The sequence below is a fragment of the Salvelinus sp. IW2-2015 genome, linkage group LG1 (genome assembly GCF_002910315.2).
Source record: "Salvelinus sp. IW2-2015 linkage group LG1, ASM291031v2, whole genome shotgun sequence".
Taxonomy (NCBI): domain Eukaryota; kingdom Metazoa; phylum Chordata; class Actinopteri; order Salmoniformes; family Salmonidae; genus Salvelinus; species Salvelinus sp. IW2-2015.
The window spans coordinates 56,646,873-56,667,623 of NC_036838.1; the positions used below are offsets into that span (position 1 = coordinate 56,646,873).

General features: G+C 40.1%; 1 protein-coding gene and 1 long non-coding RNA gene across 3 annotated transcripts in view; both read right to left on the reverse strand.

The window, feature by feature from the left end:
- Nucleotides 1-292: 292 nt before the first annotated feature.
- On the reverse strand, nucleotides 293-4,481 carry LOC111970734 (uncharacterized). Its single transcript, XR_002878150.1, has 3 exons — nucleotides 4,428-4,481; nucleotides 1,744-1,838; nucleotides 293-319 (listed from the first exon to the last, which is right to left on the reverse strand). It is a non-coding gene; the product is annotated as an uncharacterized lncRNA (long non-coding RNA).
- Nucleotides 4,482-8,038: 3,557 nt separating this feature from the next.
- igfn1.4 (immunoglobulin like and fibronectin type III domain containing 1, tandem duplicate 4) overlaps nucleotides 8,039-20,751 on the reverse strand; it is a 36,442-nt gene continuing 23,729 nt past the window's right edge. The window contains exons 14-26 of one of the 2 annotated variants that reach the window (XM_023997174.1): nucleotides 19,431-19,478; nucleotides 17,807-17,872; nucleotides 16,172-16,287; nucleotides 15,844-15,985; nucleotides 15,456-15,749; nucleotides 15,035-15,334; nucleotides 14,530-14,709; nucleotides 14,111-14,239; nucleotides 13,841-13,920; nucleotides 9,726-9,918; nucleotides 9,085-9,381; nucleotides 8,527-8,847; nucleotides 8,039-8,404 (exon numbers count right to left, since the gene is read on the reverse strand). In XM_023997174.1, coding sequence (XP_023852942.1) covers nucleotides 8,400-8,404; nucleotides 8,527-8,847; nucleotides 9,085-9,381; nucleotides 9,726-9,918; nucleotides 13,841-13,920; nucleotides 14,111-14,239; nucleotides 14,530-14,709; nucleotides 15,035-15,334; nucleotides 15,456-15,749; nucleotides 15,844-15,985; nucleotides 16,172-16,287; nucleotides 17,807-17,872; nucleotides 19,431-19,478 — 2,171 coding nt within the window. In that variant the 3' untranslated portion in view covers nucleotides 8,039-8,399. The remainder of the gene's footprint in view (nucleotides 8,405-8,526; nucleotides 8,848-9,084; nucleotides 9,382-9,725; nucleotides 9,919-13,840; nucleotides 13,921-14,110; nucleotides 14,240-14,529; nucleotides 14,710-15,034; nucleotides 15,335-15,455; nucleotides 15,750-15,843; nucleotides 15,986-16,171; nucleotides 16,288-17,806; nucleotides 17,873-19,430; nucleotides 19,479-20,751) is intronic. The other variant, XM_023997184.1, reaches the window with a different exon arrangement.

The window sequence follows — 20,751 nt, forward strand, 5'->3', positions numbered from 1 at the left end:
AAAACAGCAACATCAGAAAGTTCAGCCCACCTAGGACAGGGTTTACGGTAACAATCAGGATTATCAATTACATTATCAATTACATTGATAATCATAAAATCACATGAATCTTTACAGGAGGATGGGGTATCATCAATAATGGGAGCACCGATTTCTTTCAGCAAACTTGATTCTTTTCTGCCCCATCCTGAAGTGATTTTTTTTTATCAGAGTGATTCTTTAAAATATGATCACTGTAAACATGGCATGGATCTTTAGGTTGCAGTGCATTTCCAAAAGTTAACCTTCCTACCTTGACCCTGGGGCGCCCAGTCATCTTCTGCTAGTTAAAGCATATGACGCACATGAATGGAGACATACAATAGAACTAACATACTGACAAACTGGCACAGCTTTGGCTTAACAATGAAAGAGAAGGCACACTGACAGACATATACTAAAATATATCACAGTGGGCTACGCAATGTGTACAACATACAAGAAGAGCTACAACATATAACAAACAATGTAAAAATAGGGACAGGTAGCACTACTTGAATTCATTCTAATTGTAATTTAATTGTAGCATTAATTGAAGCAGGCATTTAAAAAAAAATTGCTAAAAGACAGATACAGGACATGTGTTAGAGGGTGCTGGTTGGGTAAAAGTTATTCATTACTGAAAATCTCCTAAACAATTTCCCAGTTCAAGCCTAGAAAAATGTTTTTTTTTACAGCACAATACTAATGACTGTTCCTGCAAACCACGTTGCATCTTGAGGTATCTTTCAGTGCTACCATACAAAATGTTTCTGCCTGGAGTCAGTGGTCCCAATAGATAAACGATGGATTGCCAGAGGAGAGAGATGGAGATGATTGATTTCATTTAGAGTATCTRTAGTGTCCATTCATTCCATCTCTTGTGTCATCCTAATCAGGGTTGCATTGTTTGGAGATAGTCTTACCAACTTTTCCTTCAAGTACCTTGTCCTGTGTGGCTCAGTTGGTAGAGCATGGCAATTGTTGTGGGATCGATTCCCACGGTGGCCAGCACAAAAATGTATAAGAGCACTCACTGAGAGCATCTACTGAAATMAAACGTAATGAAGTAAGGATGACAGTGCTTCTCCAGATTATAATGTTTTTTCCTGCACTTTTATATTGCTTGTTTGAAGGGAAGTTCTTGGGACCATTGGACAAGATGAGAAAGTGCTCAGTTTGATGTCTACCAACATGTCCACAAGATTTGTTTGCAGGGAACCAGATGGTTATGAAATATACAAGGATGTCTTTTGTTCTTCAAATAATGTCCAAGAGATTTGAGATTGACAGATGCAAAGATAGATGTGACCAAGATGCTTCAGAGGAACGAGCGGTTGATGTCTGTTTCATATACTTGGCCAGAGTGTACAATATATTTTTTAATAATTTTATTCTCATTAAAATCCTTTCCCAATGGTTGTGGCACTTTCATTAACCAATCATATAAAGCGCTTAGCCTGCAATAACCCACTCATATTAGCTTGAAAGATTGCACAAAGTCAGGGGGAACTTGAAGATGGATAGAGGATGGTCTTATATAGAAATMTGTTTTTAGTTCTCTTGTCTAGTTATTTCTATCTGCAGTAGGACCATCATTTCCATGTTGCTGTACTCCTTTAAACTAAAAGTAATATTTGCTATTGGGTGATTTGGATCAACCAAATGTAACCAATGTTTTGACCGAAAGGGTAGAGAAGGTCAAGTGTTATGTATGATACTTACCCTGCCCTGGTGGGGGCGCAGTTGCCCCTGGTATCTTCATACTGATATCTGGACTTGTTGTAGGCCAATTCAGAGAGTTAGAAAGCTGTTTATGTCTGAAAGAACATTGTATAAAGATATACTTTTGTAATTCAGAAAATGATTCATACATTTTTCATAACACCTTACTACTGTGGTATGTTTTGTAAACTGATTTATGAAATAATTAGAGATTTGATTAGTGCAGGAACATACTCAGGATATTAGGAAGACATTAGACAGTCCCTCAATGCTATTTACTCTGAGGTCATTCAGTTTCACATATCCATCCAGACCTGAATCCCTCTTATCGTGTCCTGTCCTGGTTGTCATGAGGTATCACCATGCCTCGAGACAGCCTTGACAGTCATCCAAGAGATGCTGGCACTATAAATGGGGAATATGAAACTTCACATGATGACGGACGACTGAATGACTCYGTGTAACTACCGCGAGAGACTAACGGCTGTGCCAATAGTTTAATCACCCTAATACCACATTTGGTACTGAGGCAATATTTGGGGCTCAAGAATCGGATTTTGCAAATATTTTGGGAATTGATCAAATATTGTCTATTACTAAGTCTTTCATTTTAATGTTGCGAAGTCCTTGTCCAGCAGTCTTACAAAATAGGATACACATTATCTGAAGTATGGACTGAAGGCCTAGGGAAATGTGTGGTTTTGCTCTCTCAGTTCCCCATTATATTTGACCTTCAAAATTGATCACTCTGACCAATAAAGTTATATTAAGATTGATTTGATATGTATTGCGTCAGGAGTAACGCTAAACCAATGGTAAACACATTTATGGGATTCTCTATTTCAAGGGATCCTACTCAATCCATTTGTGTCCCCTGGGTAGCAAGCTCATAGGTCACATACCTCATTAAATGATAGGCACACTGTCTATCAGAATGTAATAATGTCAATCATAGCAACAGAATCTTGAATAATAAAGAAATAATGTTTCAGTGAAGAGAATATTTTTTTTTAGTAATGCTTCCATTATACACTCTTAGAAAAAAGGGTTCTTCGGCTATCCCCATAGGAGCACCCTTTTTGATTCCAGGTAGAACCTTCTGTGGAAAGAGTTCTACATGGCACTCAAAAGGGTTCAACCAGCAACCAAAAAGGGTTATTCAAAGAGTTCTCCTATGGGGACACCCGAATAACCTTGTTAGGTTCTAGATAGCACCTTTATTTCTAAGAGGGTAGTGCTCTTCATTGACTTATTTCCATGTATTGTATTCCCATTGTTGTTCCCTAGAACTGTATGTTTTCAAAATGATGAGTACTAACAGCACCTAGGAACTCCAAATCATCCTAGGACATCATTTTTAATTCTCCAAGTATATTAACAATCCACAGATTCTCTAGTTGCGGTATTGTTGGCACGTCCTATCCATGCAATATAATTATATACAATCATGTCAACTGTGTTTACAATTATATCCAGTGTTATGATATGAAATACTGATATTCCTGAAAGAAAGTCATTGTTTTCCATTGGTTGTAATATTGGTTGGGGCTCCCGATTGGCGCAGCGGTCTAAGGCACTGCATCTCAGTGCTAGAGGCGTCACTACTACAGACCCTGGTTTGTTTCCAGGCTGTATCACAACCGGCCCTGATTGGGAGTCCCATAGGGTGGCTCCAAATTTGCACAGCGTCGTCGGGGTTAGGGTTTGTCCTGGGTAGGCCATCATTGTAATTAATAATTTGTTCTTAACTGACTTGCCTAGTTAAATAAAGGGCAAATAAAAAATATTCTTCACACTTTCAGAGATTTACAAACAAATGCTAATAGACATCCGTCTTGAAAGTTTAAAAGTTTTGTCTAGCAAGATAGTCTTCACTCACACCCAATTATTCAATTATAAAATTTTACATTTTAAATGAATTGATATTCAAATGGTGCAGACCATGCCAGAACAGTATTGCTGAAACCTGAGGCTACACCAGTTAGCTAAGATTCTCATTCAATCATATCTGTCAACAACACCCGTAGAACATCTAGAGCTGGGCTCTCCAACACTGTTCCTGGAGAGGTTTTCCCTCCAGCCTCAGTAGTATCTAACCTGATTCAGTTTGTTAACCAGTTATTATTAGAATCAGGTGTGCTAYATTAGGAATATGGATGATAACCCTTTAGGAACAGGTTTGGAGAGCTGTGATCTAGAGGGTCGCACAATATGAGACCATTCACACTGGGTACGTTGTCAATTCAACGTCTAGTTTTGATTTACATTTGGTTGAGTCAACAAAGAATGTTGTTGGATTTAAGTTCAAAGTTGGGTGAAAAAAATATGAAATTCCCTGATGTTGATGACTTTTTTCAAATCCAATCAGTTTTCCACGTTGATTCAACGTCATCYCATATACTTATTTTGGTTGAAATGACGTGGAAACAACGTTGATTCAACTAGTTTGTGCCCAGTGGGTATTTACATTTATGCCATTTCAAGTGCACCAGATCTAAGTTTACTTCGTCTTTCATGTACAACTCTCAGTTGAAATCTACAGTTTTAAGAGTTAAGCCACTGAATAAATATCAAGCCACAAGATTAAGTGAATGGCACAAACTCTTCCCTGGTGAGTGTGTGGGAAGCCCTCCCAGGTTCATCCCTAATCAAATAGACCGAGCAGCAGTCTAGAAATGACTTACCTCCCAGTGGTAAGTCCTCTAAGCACGGCTCCTCTCCTTTAGCTCTGTCTTGGCTGTCTCCAATATTTCGGCACTGCCTCCCCCCTTTTGTTAGGTGATAAAGTGGAACACGTAGAAACCCTCCATGTACTTACAGTAGACCCATCTGGAGTCACATGGGTAGTCATTTAGTAAATATAATTATATTGACGAGATGGGATCGGGTGGGGGGTTGTAACCCCTGCAGTTGTAACCACTACTGCTCCTTGAATTTGATCATGGATCATATTGGCAATGTGAGAAGAACTTGGAGAATGCTGCAAGTGGGTGAACATCTTCAATTATCCCCCAATCACTGTGGGATCAAGTTGAAAGCTGTACAATGGTACAGTGTATGTGACAAATAACATTTGATTTGATTTGATTTGGTACTCAACATATACCAGGTATACATGTTGCGGACATCATTGTAATAGCTTAGACATTCCAACAGAACAATATGCCAAAGCATGCCAAATTCCATCTGGACATTCCATGTCAGTTCATGACAGGTAATACACATCACCTCACTGCTAAGTCTGTAAAGTACTTAAGTAAAAATACTTTAAAGTACTGTTTTTTAAAAGCGGCAGGTAGCCTAGTGGTTAGAGTGTTGGACTAGTAACCGAAAGGTTGCTAGATTTAATCCCCGAGCTAACAAGGTAAAAATATGTTGTTCTGTCCCTGAACAAGGCAATTAACCCACTGTTCCAAGGCCGTCATTGAAAATGTGTTCTTAACTGACTTGCCTAGTTAAATAAAGGTAAGAACGAAGGTACTTTTTAGGGGTATCTTTTCTTTACTTTTTATATTTTTGAAAACATTTACTTCACTACATTCCTAAAGAAAATAATGTACTTTTTACTCCATATAGTTTCCCTGACACCCAAAAGTACTTGTTACATTTTGAATGCTTCACTCACTTATCAAGATAACATCCATGCTCATCCCTACTGCCTCTGATCTGGCAGACTCACTAAACACATGCTTCGTTTGTAAGTGATGTCTGAGTGTTGGAGTGTGCCCCTGGCTGTCCATAATTAAATAAAAAACAAGAAAATGGTGCTGTCTGGTTTGCTTTAAATAAGGAATTTGAAATGATGTGTACTTTTACTGTTGGTACTTAAGTATATTTTAGCAATTACATTTACTTTTGATACTTAACTATATTTAAAACCAAATACTTTTAGACTTTCACTCAAGTAGTATTTTATTGTGACTTTCACTTCTACTTGAGTCATTTTCTATTAAGTTATCTTTACTTTTAGTCAAGTATGAAAATGTTGTGTTTTTTCCACCACTGAGGATTTATGGCTCCACAATGGCCATGTAATGATCTGCTTTAGGTGACGGGCTAATCATTTACCTAAAGGCTTTGGACTTTCTGTTTCACAAGGTCTCAAGAAACACGATCGCTCAACTATGTCGTTTATTGGCTTGTAAATGTGAATGTGAGACTTTTTATTTGGAAGGGAAAAAACGTGTGATTCTAGTTAGTCTAAATATGAAGTAGCATATGGTTCTCCCACTTAGCAACAACAAAAATACCAATGTCAATATCCAGTGAGTGGGTTTAGATCAAGTTCAATGTCTCATACTGATCCTGATCTTGACCTAATAAAAAGACAACCGTGTCTTGGCAAGGTGGCATGTGTACATGGCTCCGAGGGGATTGGTTTCAAATTGACAGGTTTCACCAGGCTTGACATGCTCAGACAGCTTGAATAGCGTCAATGGCCAGACTGGCCTCATGAAAGGACATGCTGTTARCTAACAGCAGGGAAAACTCAGATTGGCCTCATGAAAGGACATGCTGTTARCTAACAGCAGGGAAAACTCAGATTGGCCTCATGAAAGGACATGCTGTGACCTAACAGCAGGGAAAACTCAGATTGGCCTCATGAAAGGACATGCTGTMARCTAACAGCAGYGAAAACTCAGATTGGCCTCATGAAAGGACATGCTGTYACCTAACAGCAGYGAAAACTCAGATTGGCCTCATGAAAGGACATGCTGTGACCTAACAGCAGYGAAAACTCAGATTGGCCTCATGAAAGGACATGCTGTGACCTAACAGCAGGGAAAACTCAGATTGGCCTCATGAAAGAACAGGCTGTGACCTAACCCCAGGGAAAAGAGGCATGACAGGAGACTGTCAACCGATGACAGTCAACATGGCGACAGTCAACCGCCACACGCCCATAGACAATATAAAACACCTGTGACCTGGCAGTGAACACGGCAACGGTCTACCACCATAGCACCTTGCCTAGGTACGAAACAAAAACAGCTGTTTGTTCATAGATCATTATACAAATAGTATCACCCTTCCTCCTCAATCCCTCATTAAACCATAGCAGAAAAATGAATATGTTATTACTGTAGGATGTATTGAGTTGATCTAATGAGGTGGAGAACTAGTTGCAGGTGGATCCGGGAAGTCAAGGTCACCAGACGTGATTCATATAGCAACATCATTAAATATAATTTGAAAAATTAGGTTGAACTTCAGGGGGTTGTCTATACAAATAGAATACATTGGGAGAGGAAAATGGGGTGGAATACATTTTTTATTGTTCTTGACAACATTGCTGATTTTCAATAATGCCGTTGGACATTAGACCCTACTGACTATATGGAAGGTACTCATACCGGTGAGGTGGATTCATCAAAGTGCATAGCATCGAAGCACAATTTGTGATTGCAAACACAACTCTTGCATTAAACGTAAACACATAGATTAAATTGAAGTCTCAAAGACATAGTGGGCAAGTCCTGAACTTGATGGAATCTGATCTTATAACTTTAGTGTGATACAATGGCTAATTTGTTATGACAAATATGTTGTGACCTGTAACTGTAGCCATGTGTGATTCATGATATGGGTTATGAGTGAGTCATGATATGACATACTCAATGGCTTCCCAGCAAACCTTTCATTGTCATTACAACCAATTCTATATCTGCACAATTATGGTCCTTTCAGAGACTATTTATTGAGGGGCTTAAGTGGATATTTTTGGAAATGCAATGAAAATGTACACTTGACACGTAACGGCTGCATGTTGAGCTGCTGGGTCGTTCATAGATGACGTGGGCTAGGATGCTTGATGTTATTGGAATCCTGGGACGACTGGAACCATGCTGAGTCAAGCGCTATTCATACTGCAATATGAAAACAATGCTGTGCTGCTGGTCACAGTAATGACATCAATATCTCAAATGTCGGGATCTGGCGCCTCTGTGCTGGCAATTAGCTTTATTGAGTCTGGAATAACATACTGTATAGGCCTATCAATTAAATAACTACAGATGTTGGATCCTAATTTGAGCCAGTTTTCTACAACAGGAAATGTGAATTATTATGTGGATTATAATGAATATACGTTTTTGTAGTGGTTGAAACATTTAAGGGAAAGTCAAGTCTGAAATTTCAAAGTGGAAATTGCCAACTTCAGAAGCCTTTTTAAACCTCAAATACAATACACGTTTTACATTTCCTGCAACAGAGTGATCAAATTAAGATCCTACGTCCATTAGACTAAAGAGATGTTACTTATGCATTCACCTGAAGGAAAAGTCAGACAAAAATGTCAAGTGCTGTATTTATTGTAGTTTTCCAAAGTACATTTGTGATTTTCTCAAAGAAATAAAAATTGTGCTATTTTTGACAATGACTTAATACTTCAATTTAATTTCCTTATCATTTGAGATAAATAATTCAGTCAATATAGTAAATGGAACAAAAAACGAAATGTTAGCTAAGTCTGTCTCACAACTGAAGATAAGTTGTCCAGTAACATAACTAATGAGTAATACACAACACCTAATCATGTATCCCGCATACATGTACCAAAACTCTAACATATTCAAATATTGCTTAAATAAATATATGTTTCTACATAGAATCAAGGAGAGCAGAAGAAAACCTCCAAGATAATTCATCAATGTGATTTAGTCTGTGAAGAAAAAACACAAAGAGAGAAAATTAAGAAAATTATTAAGGAAATAATCACAAAAAGTATCCAAATCAACAAAGACATCACTTCTATAATAGAAATAGGTATTTTCAGATGCTTACCTTTAACAACAAGTTTAGTGGAGCATTCTGCCTTGCCGAAGGAGTTAACTGCCACAACTTTGTATTCTCCGGCATCCTTGGGCCTGACCCTAAGGATGTACATGGAGCACACGCCGTATGAGTTGGTGATGTAGTAGTTGCTGTCACCATTGATGCAGACGTTGTTCAGGTGCCACGTGACGCTGGGTGTGGGGCATCCCCTGATGGCGCAGGTCATGTACATCTGGAATCCTTTTGGTGGTGAGTGCACCTTCAGAGGGACCAGGACAGATGGTGGTTTCTCAAAGCTGACTTCCACTGGCGTGTTTGTGTTTATGGGAACTAGATAGAAAAAAATAACAAAGGAAATTAAAAGAGTGAAGCATAATTGTGGATTTAGAAAACATTATATAGGAGCTTAAGTGAACTGATACAGTTCCATTTCACCTCAGTCAAGTCAAGAGATGAATGTCAAATTATGTTTATGGATTCAAGTAATGGCCACTTGTTTCCAACAATGCTAATCCATTCTCTGATTAAACTTGGTTAAAAGAGACTTTAACTGAAACCTAAACTCACTTCTGTTGCTGTTGATGCCCCAGGTGGGTGACATGGATGGGTCTGACATGCCCATGTCATTCTTGGCATAGATTTTGAAGTGGTACTCCCTTCCAGGCATGATGTTATTGGCTGTGTATGAATTGTCAAAGATGCGGTCTGCCACAGTGTACCACATGCGTGTGCTGGAGTTGTGCTCGGCCACCATGTAATACAGCCTGTTGTCCAGCTCCTGGTCTGGAGAGGCCTCCCAGGACACAATAACTTTGCCATGGACAATCTGCTCCAGCTCCACTGCACCGGGAGGCTTTGGCTCATCTAGCACAACAAAAGAGAAGAAAATATCAGTAACATAGGCTAACAGAGGTTTTGCCATATATGACTCTCTAGACTGAATCATATCTGAAAATGTGCTTGTGTAATACATTTTTATTTTTCAATCTCAGATTGATATAATAAATGCAACATTACTTAGAATTTGTCCCTGTGAGAAGACTTCAACGGTACAAGACTTCAACGGTATACGACCACAACAGTATAAGACTTCAACAGTATAAGATTTCAGAGTTCATATAAAGTTTTGCAGGAAAATCTAAACAGGTCACACGAGGATATCTTATTCTGCCAGTAAAAAATAATAACAAATGGGAATTTGGAATTACCTGTGACTAGAACCTCAATGTCAAAGCTGGCCTCTCCAACTTTATTCTTTGCCACAATGGTGTAGTTTCCTGAATCAGAGCGTTTTGTTGAGGGGATCACAAGCTGGGAACAGCCCTCTGTGTTGATGATCTGTATAAAACTGGATACAGGCTCATTGTCCTTCATCCATGTGATCTCTGGTGGAGGCTCAGCCTAAAGACAATTTCAAAAGCATTAGATTAGCGAGAACAACTGTTGGTTGGATGTGCCACATGTTTTGCTGTTGTACAGTCATAGCCAACAGTTTTGATAATGACACAAATATACATTTTCACAAAGTCTGCTGCCTCAGTGTTTTTAGATATTTTTGTCAGATGTTACTATGGAATACTGAAGTATAATTACAAGCATTTCATAAGTGTCTGTCACGCTCGCTATCCTCAAACTCCCTGTCATAAATCGACCAAGGCGCAGCGTGCATGTAGTTCCACATCTTTTAATGAAAGTGAAACCGAAACAACCCAAAAAAATAAACAGCAAAGAACGTGACGCAACCGAGGTGCACACAAACACACACGGAAAATAATGACCCACAAAACACAGGTGGGAAAAGGTTACCTAAGTATGGTTCTCAATCAGAGACAACGATAGACAGCTGCCTCTGATTGAGAACCACACCCGGCCAAACACATAGAAATAGAAAATCATAGAACATAGACTGCCCACCCAAATCACACCCTGACCAAACCAAAATAGAGACATAAAACGCTCTCTACGGTCAGGGCGTGACAGTGTCAAAGGCTTTTATTGAAAATTACATGAAGTTGATGCAAATAGTCAATACTTGCAGTGTTGACCCTTCTTTTTCAAGACCTCTGCAATCCACTATGTCATGCTGCCAATTAACTTCTGGGCCATATCCTGACTGATGGCAGCCCATTCTTGCATAATCAATGCTTGGAGTTTGTCAGAATTTGTGGGTTTTTGTTTATCCACCCACCTCTTGAGGATTGACCACAAGTTCTCAATGGGATTAAGGTCTGGAGAGTTTCCTGGCCATGGGCACAAAATATCGATATTTTGTTCCCCGAGCCACTTATTTATCACTTTTGCGTTATGGTAAGGTGCTCCATCATGCTGGAAAAGGCATTGTTCGTCACCAAACCGTTCCTGGATGGTTGGGAGAAGTTGCTCTCGGAGGATGTATTGGTACCATTCTTTATTCATGGCTGTGTTCTTAGGCAAAATTGTAAGTGTGCCCACTCCCTTGGCTGAGAAGCAACCCCACACATGAATGGTCTCAGGATGCTTTACTGTTGGCATGACACAGGACTTATGGTAGCGCTCACCTTGTCTTCTCCAGACAAGCTTTTTTCCGGGTGCCCCAAACAATCGTAAAGGGGATTCATCAGAGAAAATGACTTTACCCCAGTCCTCAGCAGTCCAATCCCTGTACCTTTTGCAGAATATCAGTCTGTCCCTGATGTTTTTCCTGGAGAGAAGTGGCTTCTTTGCTGCCCTTCTTGACACCAGGCCATCCTCCAAAAGTCTTCGCCTCACTGTGTGTGCAGATGCACTCGCACCTACCTGCCTGCTGCCATTCCTGAGCAAGCTCTGTACTGGTGGTGCCCCGATTCCGCAGCTGAATCAACTTTAGGAGACGGTCCTGGCGCTTGCTGGACTTTCTTGGGCGCCCTGAAGCCTTCTTCACAACAATTGAACCGCTCTCATTGAAGTTCTTGATGATCCGATAAATGGTTCATTTAGGTGCAATCTTACTGGCAGCAATATCCTTGCCTGTGAAGCCCTTTTTGTGCAAAGCAATGATGACGGAACGTGTTTTTTTGCAGGTAACCATGGATGACAGAGGAAGAGCAATGATTCCAAGCACCACCCTCCTTTTGAAGCTTCCAGTCTGTTATTTAAACTCAATCAGCATGACAGAGTGATCTCCAGCCTTGTCCTCGTCAACACTCACACCTGTGTTAAAACGTCTTATGGCTGCAATCCCGTTAACGGGATCGATATGACAACAGCCAGTGAAAGTGCAGGGCGCCAAATTCAAACAACAGAAATCTCATAATTAAAATTCCTCAAACATACATGTATCTTATACCATTTTAAAGGTAATCTTGTTGTTAATCCCACCAAAGTGTCCGATTTCAAATAGGCTTTTCAGCAAAAGCACCACAAACGATTATGTTAGGTCACCACCAACTCACAGAAAAATTCTGCCATTTTTCCAGCCAAAGAGAGGAGTCACAAAAAGCACAAATAGAGATAAAATGAATCACTAAACTTTGAAGATCTTCATCAGATGACACTCATAGGACTTCATGTTAGACAATACATATATGTCTTGTTCGATTAAGTTCATATTTATATCCAAAAACCACTTCCACAAGAAATGTTCGTTTTTTTCGGTAATGTCCATAATTTCTGTCCAAATAGCTATTTTTGTAGCGTGTTTGGTAAACAAATCCAACATCAGGGAAGCGCGTTCACTAAAACCTGACGAAATGTCCAAAAGTTKCATAACAGTCCATAGAAACATGTCAAACGATGTATTGAATCAATCTTTAGAATGTTTTTAACATAAATCTTGAATAACGTTCCAACCGGAGAATTACATTGTCTTCAGATGAGCGATGGAACAGAGCTCCCTCTCATGTGAACGCACATGGTCAAAGAATGGTCAGGTCATGGCAGACCTGACTAATTCCCCTCTCATTCGCCCCCCTTCACAGTAGAGGCATCAGACAAGGTTCTACAGACTGTTGACATCTAGTGGAAGCCGTAGGAAGTGCAAACTCATCCACATCTCGCTGTGATTTCAATGGGATCTTGGTTAAAAATCGACCAGCCTCAGAATTCCCACTTCCTGTTGGGATTTTTTTCTCAGGTTTTTGCCTGCCATATGAGTTCTGTTATACTCACAGACATAATTCAAACAGTTTTAGAAACTTCAGAGTGTTTTCTATCCAATACTAATAATAATATGCATACATTAGCAACTATGACTGAGGAGCAGGCCGTTTACTCTGTGCACCTCTGTGCACCTTTCATCCAAGCTACTCAATACTGCTCTGCAGCCATAAGAAGTTAACGAGAGAATCACTGACATGATGTCAGCTGGTCCTTTTGTGGAGTATATGCAAATTGCCATCATACAAACTGAGGCAGCAGACTTTGTGAAAATTAATATTTATGTAATTCTCAAAACTTTTGGCTACTACTGTACACACCTTTTATTTGTATTTATATTTTTTGGGGTTTATTTTATCCCACTTTTTCTCGACAATTTTGGATCTTGTCTCATCGCTGCAACTCCCCAACGGGCTCGGGAGAGGCGAAGGTGGAGTCATGCGTCCTCTGAAACATGACCCGCCTAACCATGCTCCTTAACACCCGCCAGCTTACCCGGAAGCCAGCCACATCATTGTGTCGGAGGAAACACTGTTCAACTGACGACCGTCGTCAACCTGCAGCTACCCGGCCTGCCACAAGGAGTTGCTAGGGCGCAATGAGCCAAGTAAAGCACCCCCGGCCAAACCCTCCCCTAACCCGTACGACACTGGGCCAATTGTGCACTGTCCTATTGGACTCGCGGCCACGGCCGGTTGTGGCACAGCCCGGGGATGATCCCGGGTCTGTAGTAACGCCTCTAGCACTTCGATGCAGTGCTTTAGACCACTGCACCACTCGGGAGGCCCGTCCACAACTTTCCTATTCATATAATATCCTACTGTCTTTACACACCATTATATGTATTTATAATGGTGGCCAGTTTATTAGGTACAGCCATCTAGTACCAGGTCAGACCCCACTATATTGATAGAACATCCTGAATTCTTCAGGCATGGAAACGTTGCTCAATTGGTATCAAGGAATCTAACGTGTGCCAGGAAAACATTCTCCACTGCCGTTGGTCCAGGCAGGATGTGGCCATGGACACATGCTGCTTATTCCAAATGCTAACTCTGCCATCAGCAGACCATTACAAGGCAATGTGTTTCCACTCCTCGTAATACCTACTTCTAGGTATTATTGCACTGTTGGAGCTAGAAACACAAGAGATAACATCTGCAAATCTGTGTACACGACCAATAAACTTAGATTTGATTTTGTTGATTACCTCATAGAAAACTTTGATTCTCACAGAGTTTCCCGCCCTGATCACCATGAAGTCCTCTGGATCTTTGAATATAGGCCTCACTGAAAAACAAACAAACACAATCCTTTGAGACAAGCAACGTCTTAGGAAGTGTTCCACACTGGCCATACATTGGTTCTGACAGTGGATTTTCTTCCTTCAGACTGAGGCTAACAACATTTTAAGTTCAGTGCTGGTTGACATCTCTTACTTCTACAGACTGCATGCAGATGGATCATTGAGGAGACTTACTGTTGGGATTCTTTGCAGTCACCATCACAGAGGGGAGACTGAACTCTCCCGCCCCAGAAACGTTGATGGCCGATACCCTGAACTCATACTCCGCCCCCTCAACAACATCCTTCACTGCGTACTCCAGCACTATGGTTGTAGACAAGAAAATGTATTTGAAAGGTAACATATGTATCCTTATTTCATCCAACTTCCAGAACAAAGTATTCTGAATGACATCAATTTAATTTACATTCTTAATTTAAGGTTAGGGTTAAGTGTGGTTAAGATTAGGGTTAGGTTTAAAATCCGATTTTATGACTTTGTGACTGTGCCAGCTAATGATTACCCCACAGACCATGCCAACCTGATGATGGGCATGATGTGTTAAATTTTCACCATCAAAAAAAGACCAACAATTTATAATCTGTAATCCAGACCTTCAATAGGCTCAGTTACTGGGTTCAAAGCAATCCACTGAGCTGTGTCCTTTTTGCGTTTTTCCAGTTGATAGCCATTAATCTTAATTCCTCCGTCATCCTCCGGGGGCTCCCATTTCAGGTTGATGCAGGTCTTTGACGCGCTGACCACTTTTGGTGCTCCAGGTCGGCCAGCAAATACTAATAAATGGAGGTGAGATAACAATGAAAACAATGAACAAGTACGGTAGAGATGGAGTCCCATTGAGGAATGAGGCTCACCATTGGCTCACCCAAGTAACACACTTTTTTACACTCTCAGGTACTCATAGAGTGAATGGACCAATGTTTTGGCATGTGGACCAATGTTTCGGCATGTGGACCAATGTTTTGGCATGTGGACCAATGTTACGGCATGTGGACCAATGTTTCGGCATGTGGACCAATGTTACGGCATGTGGACCAATGTTACGGCATGTGGACCAATGTTTTGGAATGAGGGTGTTTCTCTTCAGATTCTACTCACTCAATATGCCAGCCATTGTTTCCTCAGTCTGCAGTGCATCACTGGTCCCCTCTGGGTTCACTGCGTAGATCTTGTAGATGTACAGTTTCCCATGGACCACATTCCTGTCCCTGTAGGTGGTTTTGTCAGCTGCGACATCCCCCATCTTCTTCCACACGGTCTGTCCCAGCTGCTGGCGCTCAATGATGTAGTTAGTCACTGGGGAGCCACCGTCGTCCTTAGGAGCACCCCATTGCAGCTCAATCACAGTGGAGGTGGTCTCCAAGATTTCCACCGGGCCTTCTGGTGGGCCGGGCTTGTCTGTCGGGGACACATTGTGGTACAGTATGACCTTAAACGTGTTGCAGAAGTATTTCTAGATGTAAACTTTTCACCACACACATAGCCTAGAGAAAAATCAACAACAATTTGTTTTTTTCACCAAGGACAATCAGTCGAGATGTGGCCTCTATAGTGCCGAATGGGTTTTTGAGTTGAATCTTGACCTCTCCAGCGTCGGAACGCAGACACTCCCGGAGCAGCAGCCGGCTGTGGTTGACCTCCTTCACCAACCTCACCCCACCACCATCCTTCAACTCTTTGCCATCCTTAAACCATTTCACCTCCAAGTTGTCCTGTGGTGTATAAGGCATCTTCCAGGATGCATTCTGGCCCACTTTTACTGTCACAGGCTTAGAAAACTTGTGGAGGTCATCAGCATCAACGCCAGGTAATTCTAGGATGTAAAAGAAAGAAACACACCACTGCGTAATGCTCCATAGTCCACCAAACTAAAATGTAAGGTAGAGTTCAAAGTGCAGCCGACATACCTCCCACAGTGACTTTTGCCTCTGATTTAAATCCTCCCGCTTCAAAGTGATAGACTCCAGTGTCGTCTTCACTACTGTTATGAATGGTCAGCGTGTGTCTCGTTCCGTCTTTCACTATGGCTATTCCATCTGTGGTGGATAACTGAAAAGGCAAAGACAAAGTAAGGTCAAATTCTTTGTGATAAAAAAAAGAGCTCAATTGAAATGTTTTGTCTACTTATGGAATTTTTTCAAGGTCAGGTCAGTGTCAGGACCAACTTGGCGACCTATTCAACGAAATTGAATCTCGTGAACACTGTAGTAATAATTTCTGCTATAAAGCCAAAACCTTCTCTCCATCCTTGAACCAGGCCCCATCAACTTCATGGCTCATCTCACAAACCAGTTCACCTTTCTTGCCACGGAGAGCAAAGAGATCCGAGAGGCCACTCTTAATGCTGCATCCTACACAGCACAATATACAACACAATTAGCATGTATGCATTGGTTTGAATTCACAGCTAATACTAGTGGAGTAATGGAGTAATCTACTGAGAAGAAAATACTGAAGTCAAGATACCGTTCTGTTGTTAGCTGTTTTCTAATGAAGCAATAAGGTCAGAGGCGGTGTGGTATATGGCCATATACCACGGCTAAGGGCTGTTCTTTTCACGATGCAACGCGGAGTGCCCCGACACAGCCCTTAACCGTGGTATATTGGCAATATATCACAAACCCCCGAGGTGCCTTATTGCTATTATAAACTGGTTACCAACGTAATTAGAGCAGTAAAAATATATGTTTTGTCATACCCATGGTATACGCTCTAATATACCATGGCTGTCAGCCAATCAGCATTCAGGGCTCAAACCACCCAATTTATAATGTTACATGCTTTTACTCATGTGAATGCTTTTACTCATCCGGTCTATGTGTGTTAAGAACACAATGAGCAGCATATTAATGCACGTACAGTATATAAACTTACCTTACAAAAATAAGAAAATATACTTTGAAATTGATGATTGAATCACAATTTCTACAGACTACTAGTCTGGACTACAGTCATATATTAAGACTCTGGACAAAGATTTCCCAATTACCTGTTTCCACTTGCTTAAAGGATACATAGTTAAATATCATTATCATGGTTAATGATCATTATCATAGACATAGTTAAATATCATTATCATAGTTAAATATCATTATCATAGACATAGTTAAATATCATTATCATGGGTAAATATCATGCTACTGTGATCTGGATTAGGATGGGCTTAGTAATCAACAGTTTCTCAGTAGGGCCACATAGGGTTTTTAGTAACAATCCGTAAACGGACAAAATGCACACACTGTGGGGTCCGAGAAACTTCTAAGTCACAATGTCATTGCACATCCCACCACACATCTAAGTAGGGCACACCTGGCCTATCAACTAGTCATCAAGGACCTGTTTATGATGGGATGGGACTAAAGCCTACACACACGGCACCTCTCCAGGACAGGGAGGGGTGAACAGTAGAAAAGGTGACTGCAATTCAAAGTCAAAGTTGTTTGAGGATTAAAGTATGCTTTCGCATACAGGTTATTGTGGTATCCTCTTCTTTGTTGTATATAAAAACACCACTGAAAGCATTTCAGTTCATATATTCACATCCAAAAGAGAATGAGATCATATGCAAAAAAAGTTCAATGCAATAGTTTTGACGAGCCAGTAATATATTAATTGAATGTAGATATGCTTTTAGAAACACTCTAAAATGCCTCAGTAATTCAGATTCAAATGATTTCATATGAATAACCTAATGTTATTCATATATGTTATTGCAACCATTCGATGCTCCATATCTCACTTACCACTTATTAGAAACACTCTAAAATTCCTGAATAATCAGATTCAGCGGATTTCATATGAATAGCATAATGTTATTCATATATGTTATTGCATCCATTCAATATTCAATTGAATCTCGCAAAATCTTACCAGTACTGTCTCCGACCGGCTGGCCAGGCACAGTGGGCGCCGGTGGGCCTTCATTATTTGACTGTCCTATTAATGATTACAACCAGACAACTCTCATTTTCTAATATTTCATTTCAGTATCTACTTTAAAATGCAGTTATACTATAGAGTGCATTTGTAAAGTATTCAGACCCGGCCCCGTTTTCCACATTATGTTATGTTACAGAAATATTCTGAAATGGATTTTAAAAAATCCTCATCAATCTACACAACATACCCCATAATGACAAAGCGAAAACTGTTTTTAGAAATGCTTCCAAATGTATTAAAAATAAAAAACTGAAATACCCTATTTACCTAAGTTTTCAGACCTTTTGCTATGAGACACAAAATTGAGCTCAGGTCCACCCTGTTTCCATTGATCATCCTTGAGATGTTTCTACAACTTGATTGGAGTCCACCCGTGGTAAATTCAATTGATTGGACATGATTTGGAAAGGCACACATCTGTCTATATAAGGTACCACTGTTGACAGTGCATGTCAGAGCAAAAACCAAGCCATGAGGTCGAAGGAATTGTCCGTAGAGCTCCGAGACAGGATTGTGTCGAGCCACAGATCTGAGGAAGGGTACCAACAAATTTCTGCAGCATTGAAGATCCCTAAGAACACAGTGGCCTCCATCATTCTTAAATGGAAGAAGTTTGAAACCACCAAGACTGGAGCTGGCCACCAAGCCAAACTGAGCAATCGGAGGAGAAGGTCCTTGGTCAGGGAGGTGACCAAGAATCCGATGGTCACTCTGACAGCACTCCAGAGTTCCTCTGTGGAGATATGAGAACCTTCCAGAAGGACAACCATCTCTGCAGCATTCCATCAATCAGTCCTTTATGGTAGAGTGGCCAGATGGAAGCCAATCCTCAGTAAAAGGCACATGAATGTCCTTGAGTGTTCCAGCCAAAGCCCGGACTTTAACCCAATGGAAAATCTCTGCAGAGGCCTGAAAATAGCTGTGCAGCGATGCTCCACATCTAACCTGACAGAGCTTGAGAGGATCTGCAGTGAAGAATGGGAGAAACTGCCCAAATACAGTTGTGCCAAGCTTGTAGCGTCATACCCAAGAAGACTCAAGGCTGTAATAACTGCCAAAGGTGCTTCAACAAAGTACTGAGTATAAGGTTTGAATACTTATATAAATGTGATATTTCTGTTGTTTTTATATACATTTGCCAAAATGTCTAAACAGTTTTTGCTTCGTCATTATGGGGTATTGTGTGTAGATTGATGAGGGAAAAAAACGATTTAATCAATTTTAAGAATAACGCTGTAAGGTAACATGTGGATAAAGTCAAGGGGTCTGAATATTTTCCAAATGCACTGTATGTAGACACTCAGGTTGAGCTATCAGATAGAAATGGGGTTAAAACAAATAAAATGTAGGATTATGTTATTTTACATTTTGACCAACTGGTGGAGTTAATGCTAAAAATGTTATCTATTAATTTCTAGATTTTGGTAAAATTACATTGTTAAGTAATGAAGCAGTACATAACAAAATTGATAGGTAAATTGAGCACAAATATAACTCAGGACAACTCTTATCTCAGTAAGGTTATTGGGTCAATGCAATTCTCAGTATCTCTTACCACTGTTCCCACTGCCTCCATCACCTTCTCCAGATCCATCTAAATCCCCTACCAGTGGTTATAACTAGTTAATAGGGGTTCCATTTATAACTGATATGTTTAAATCCTTTCATTTACTCAGCAAAACATTTGTGTCTAAAACTTAGCTAACATGAAAACAATACAGCATTCTTCCCCATATGCAAATAGGATTACAATTGTTTCGTATATATTATTGTTGCATACTTACCTTCAACAGGAGTTCAGTAAATTCAGTAATATTAACTAAATACGGTTAACTAAGATTACCCACTAGAATACCACTTAGATTTTACAAACTGTTATACCGTAGATGAGTGTATTACAATTGACCAATGATGTGTCAATTGCACTTAAGATTAATAAAGTATCAGAAAATACAGTATTTTGTGTTTACAACTTTAAATGTTTTCACGAGGGCGACAGCAAGGCCTACTGACAAAAGCATGACACTAAAAGTATAAGCGTAAAATACACATAGATTAGGGATGGGCAACTGGTGGCCTGCGGGGGCGCACAGCTCCTTTTTGTAGGCCCACGGACCAATAAGAATAAATACCCCCAAAAATATAAACTCAGTCGGGGCCTCAGTCTACTGTTGAGTTAGAATAATAGAATACTCAAGTTGCATTTTTGAAATGTGGTTGTGTGTCAGCAGACACTCAATTAGCCCATGTCAGCTAAATTTGTTTTGACTGGTAAATAGAAAGCACATTTTAGAAAGCACAGTGTCTGTGTTCATTCTGCAATGTACTGTGAGTGTTACACATTGCATTACAATCCCTGGGTATGCTTGTGATGATTAGGAGTTACAATAATGGCATAATGGAAGAGAACCAAGCAGCAGAAACGGACTAGTAAACACATAGAACAAAACTATAAAGTCAAGCAACCACTCTGAATTAATTACACTATGAATCATGGTGTAATACAACAAACCAAATACATTGACATGACCTGACCTCAACAATGGGACATTGTTGGCTGATCATGTTTGATAAGATCTAAATCAATAGTAATCAGTTTTTTGAGTGTTGGCCACTTGGCTTGTTAAAGTTGGATTACTGCAGGGCCACAGCACCCAGAGTTGAGCATGCCAGATTTTTTATTCAAAGTGAATTTCAACGTTAAAGTTTTCTCACCATGACTGAGGAGCATAACTGTCATAGAGATTATTATTATTATGAATATTATTATGATACTTGGCTCATAGGTTGATGCTTTAAATGTGCAATATGGTAATGTCTCTACAACAAAAATCTTAAATTTCTTTTCAGATATTTGCTATTATCCAAGTCATGTT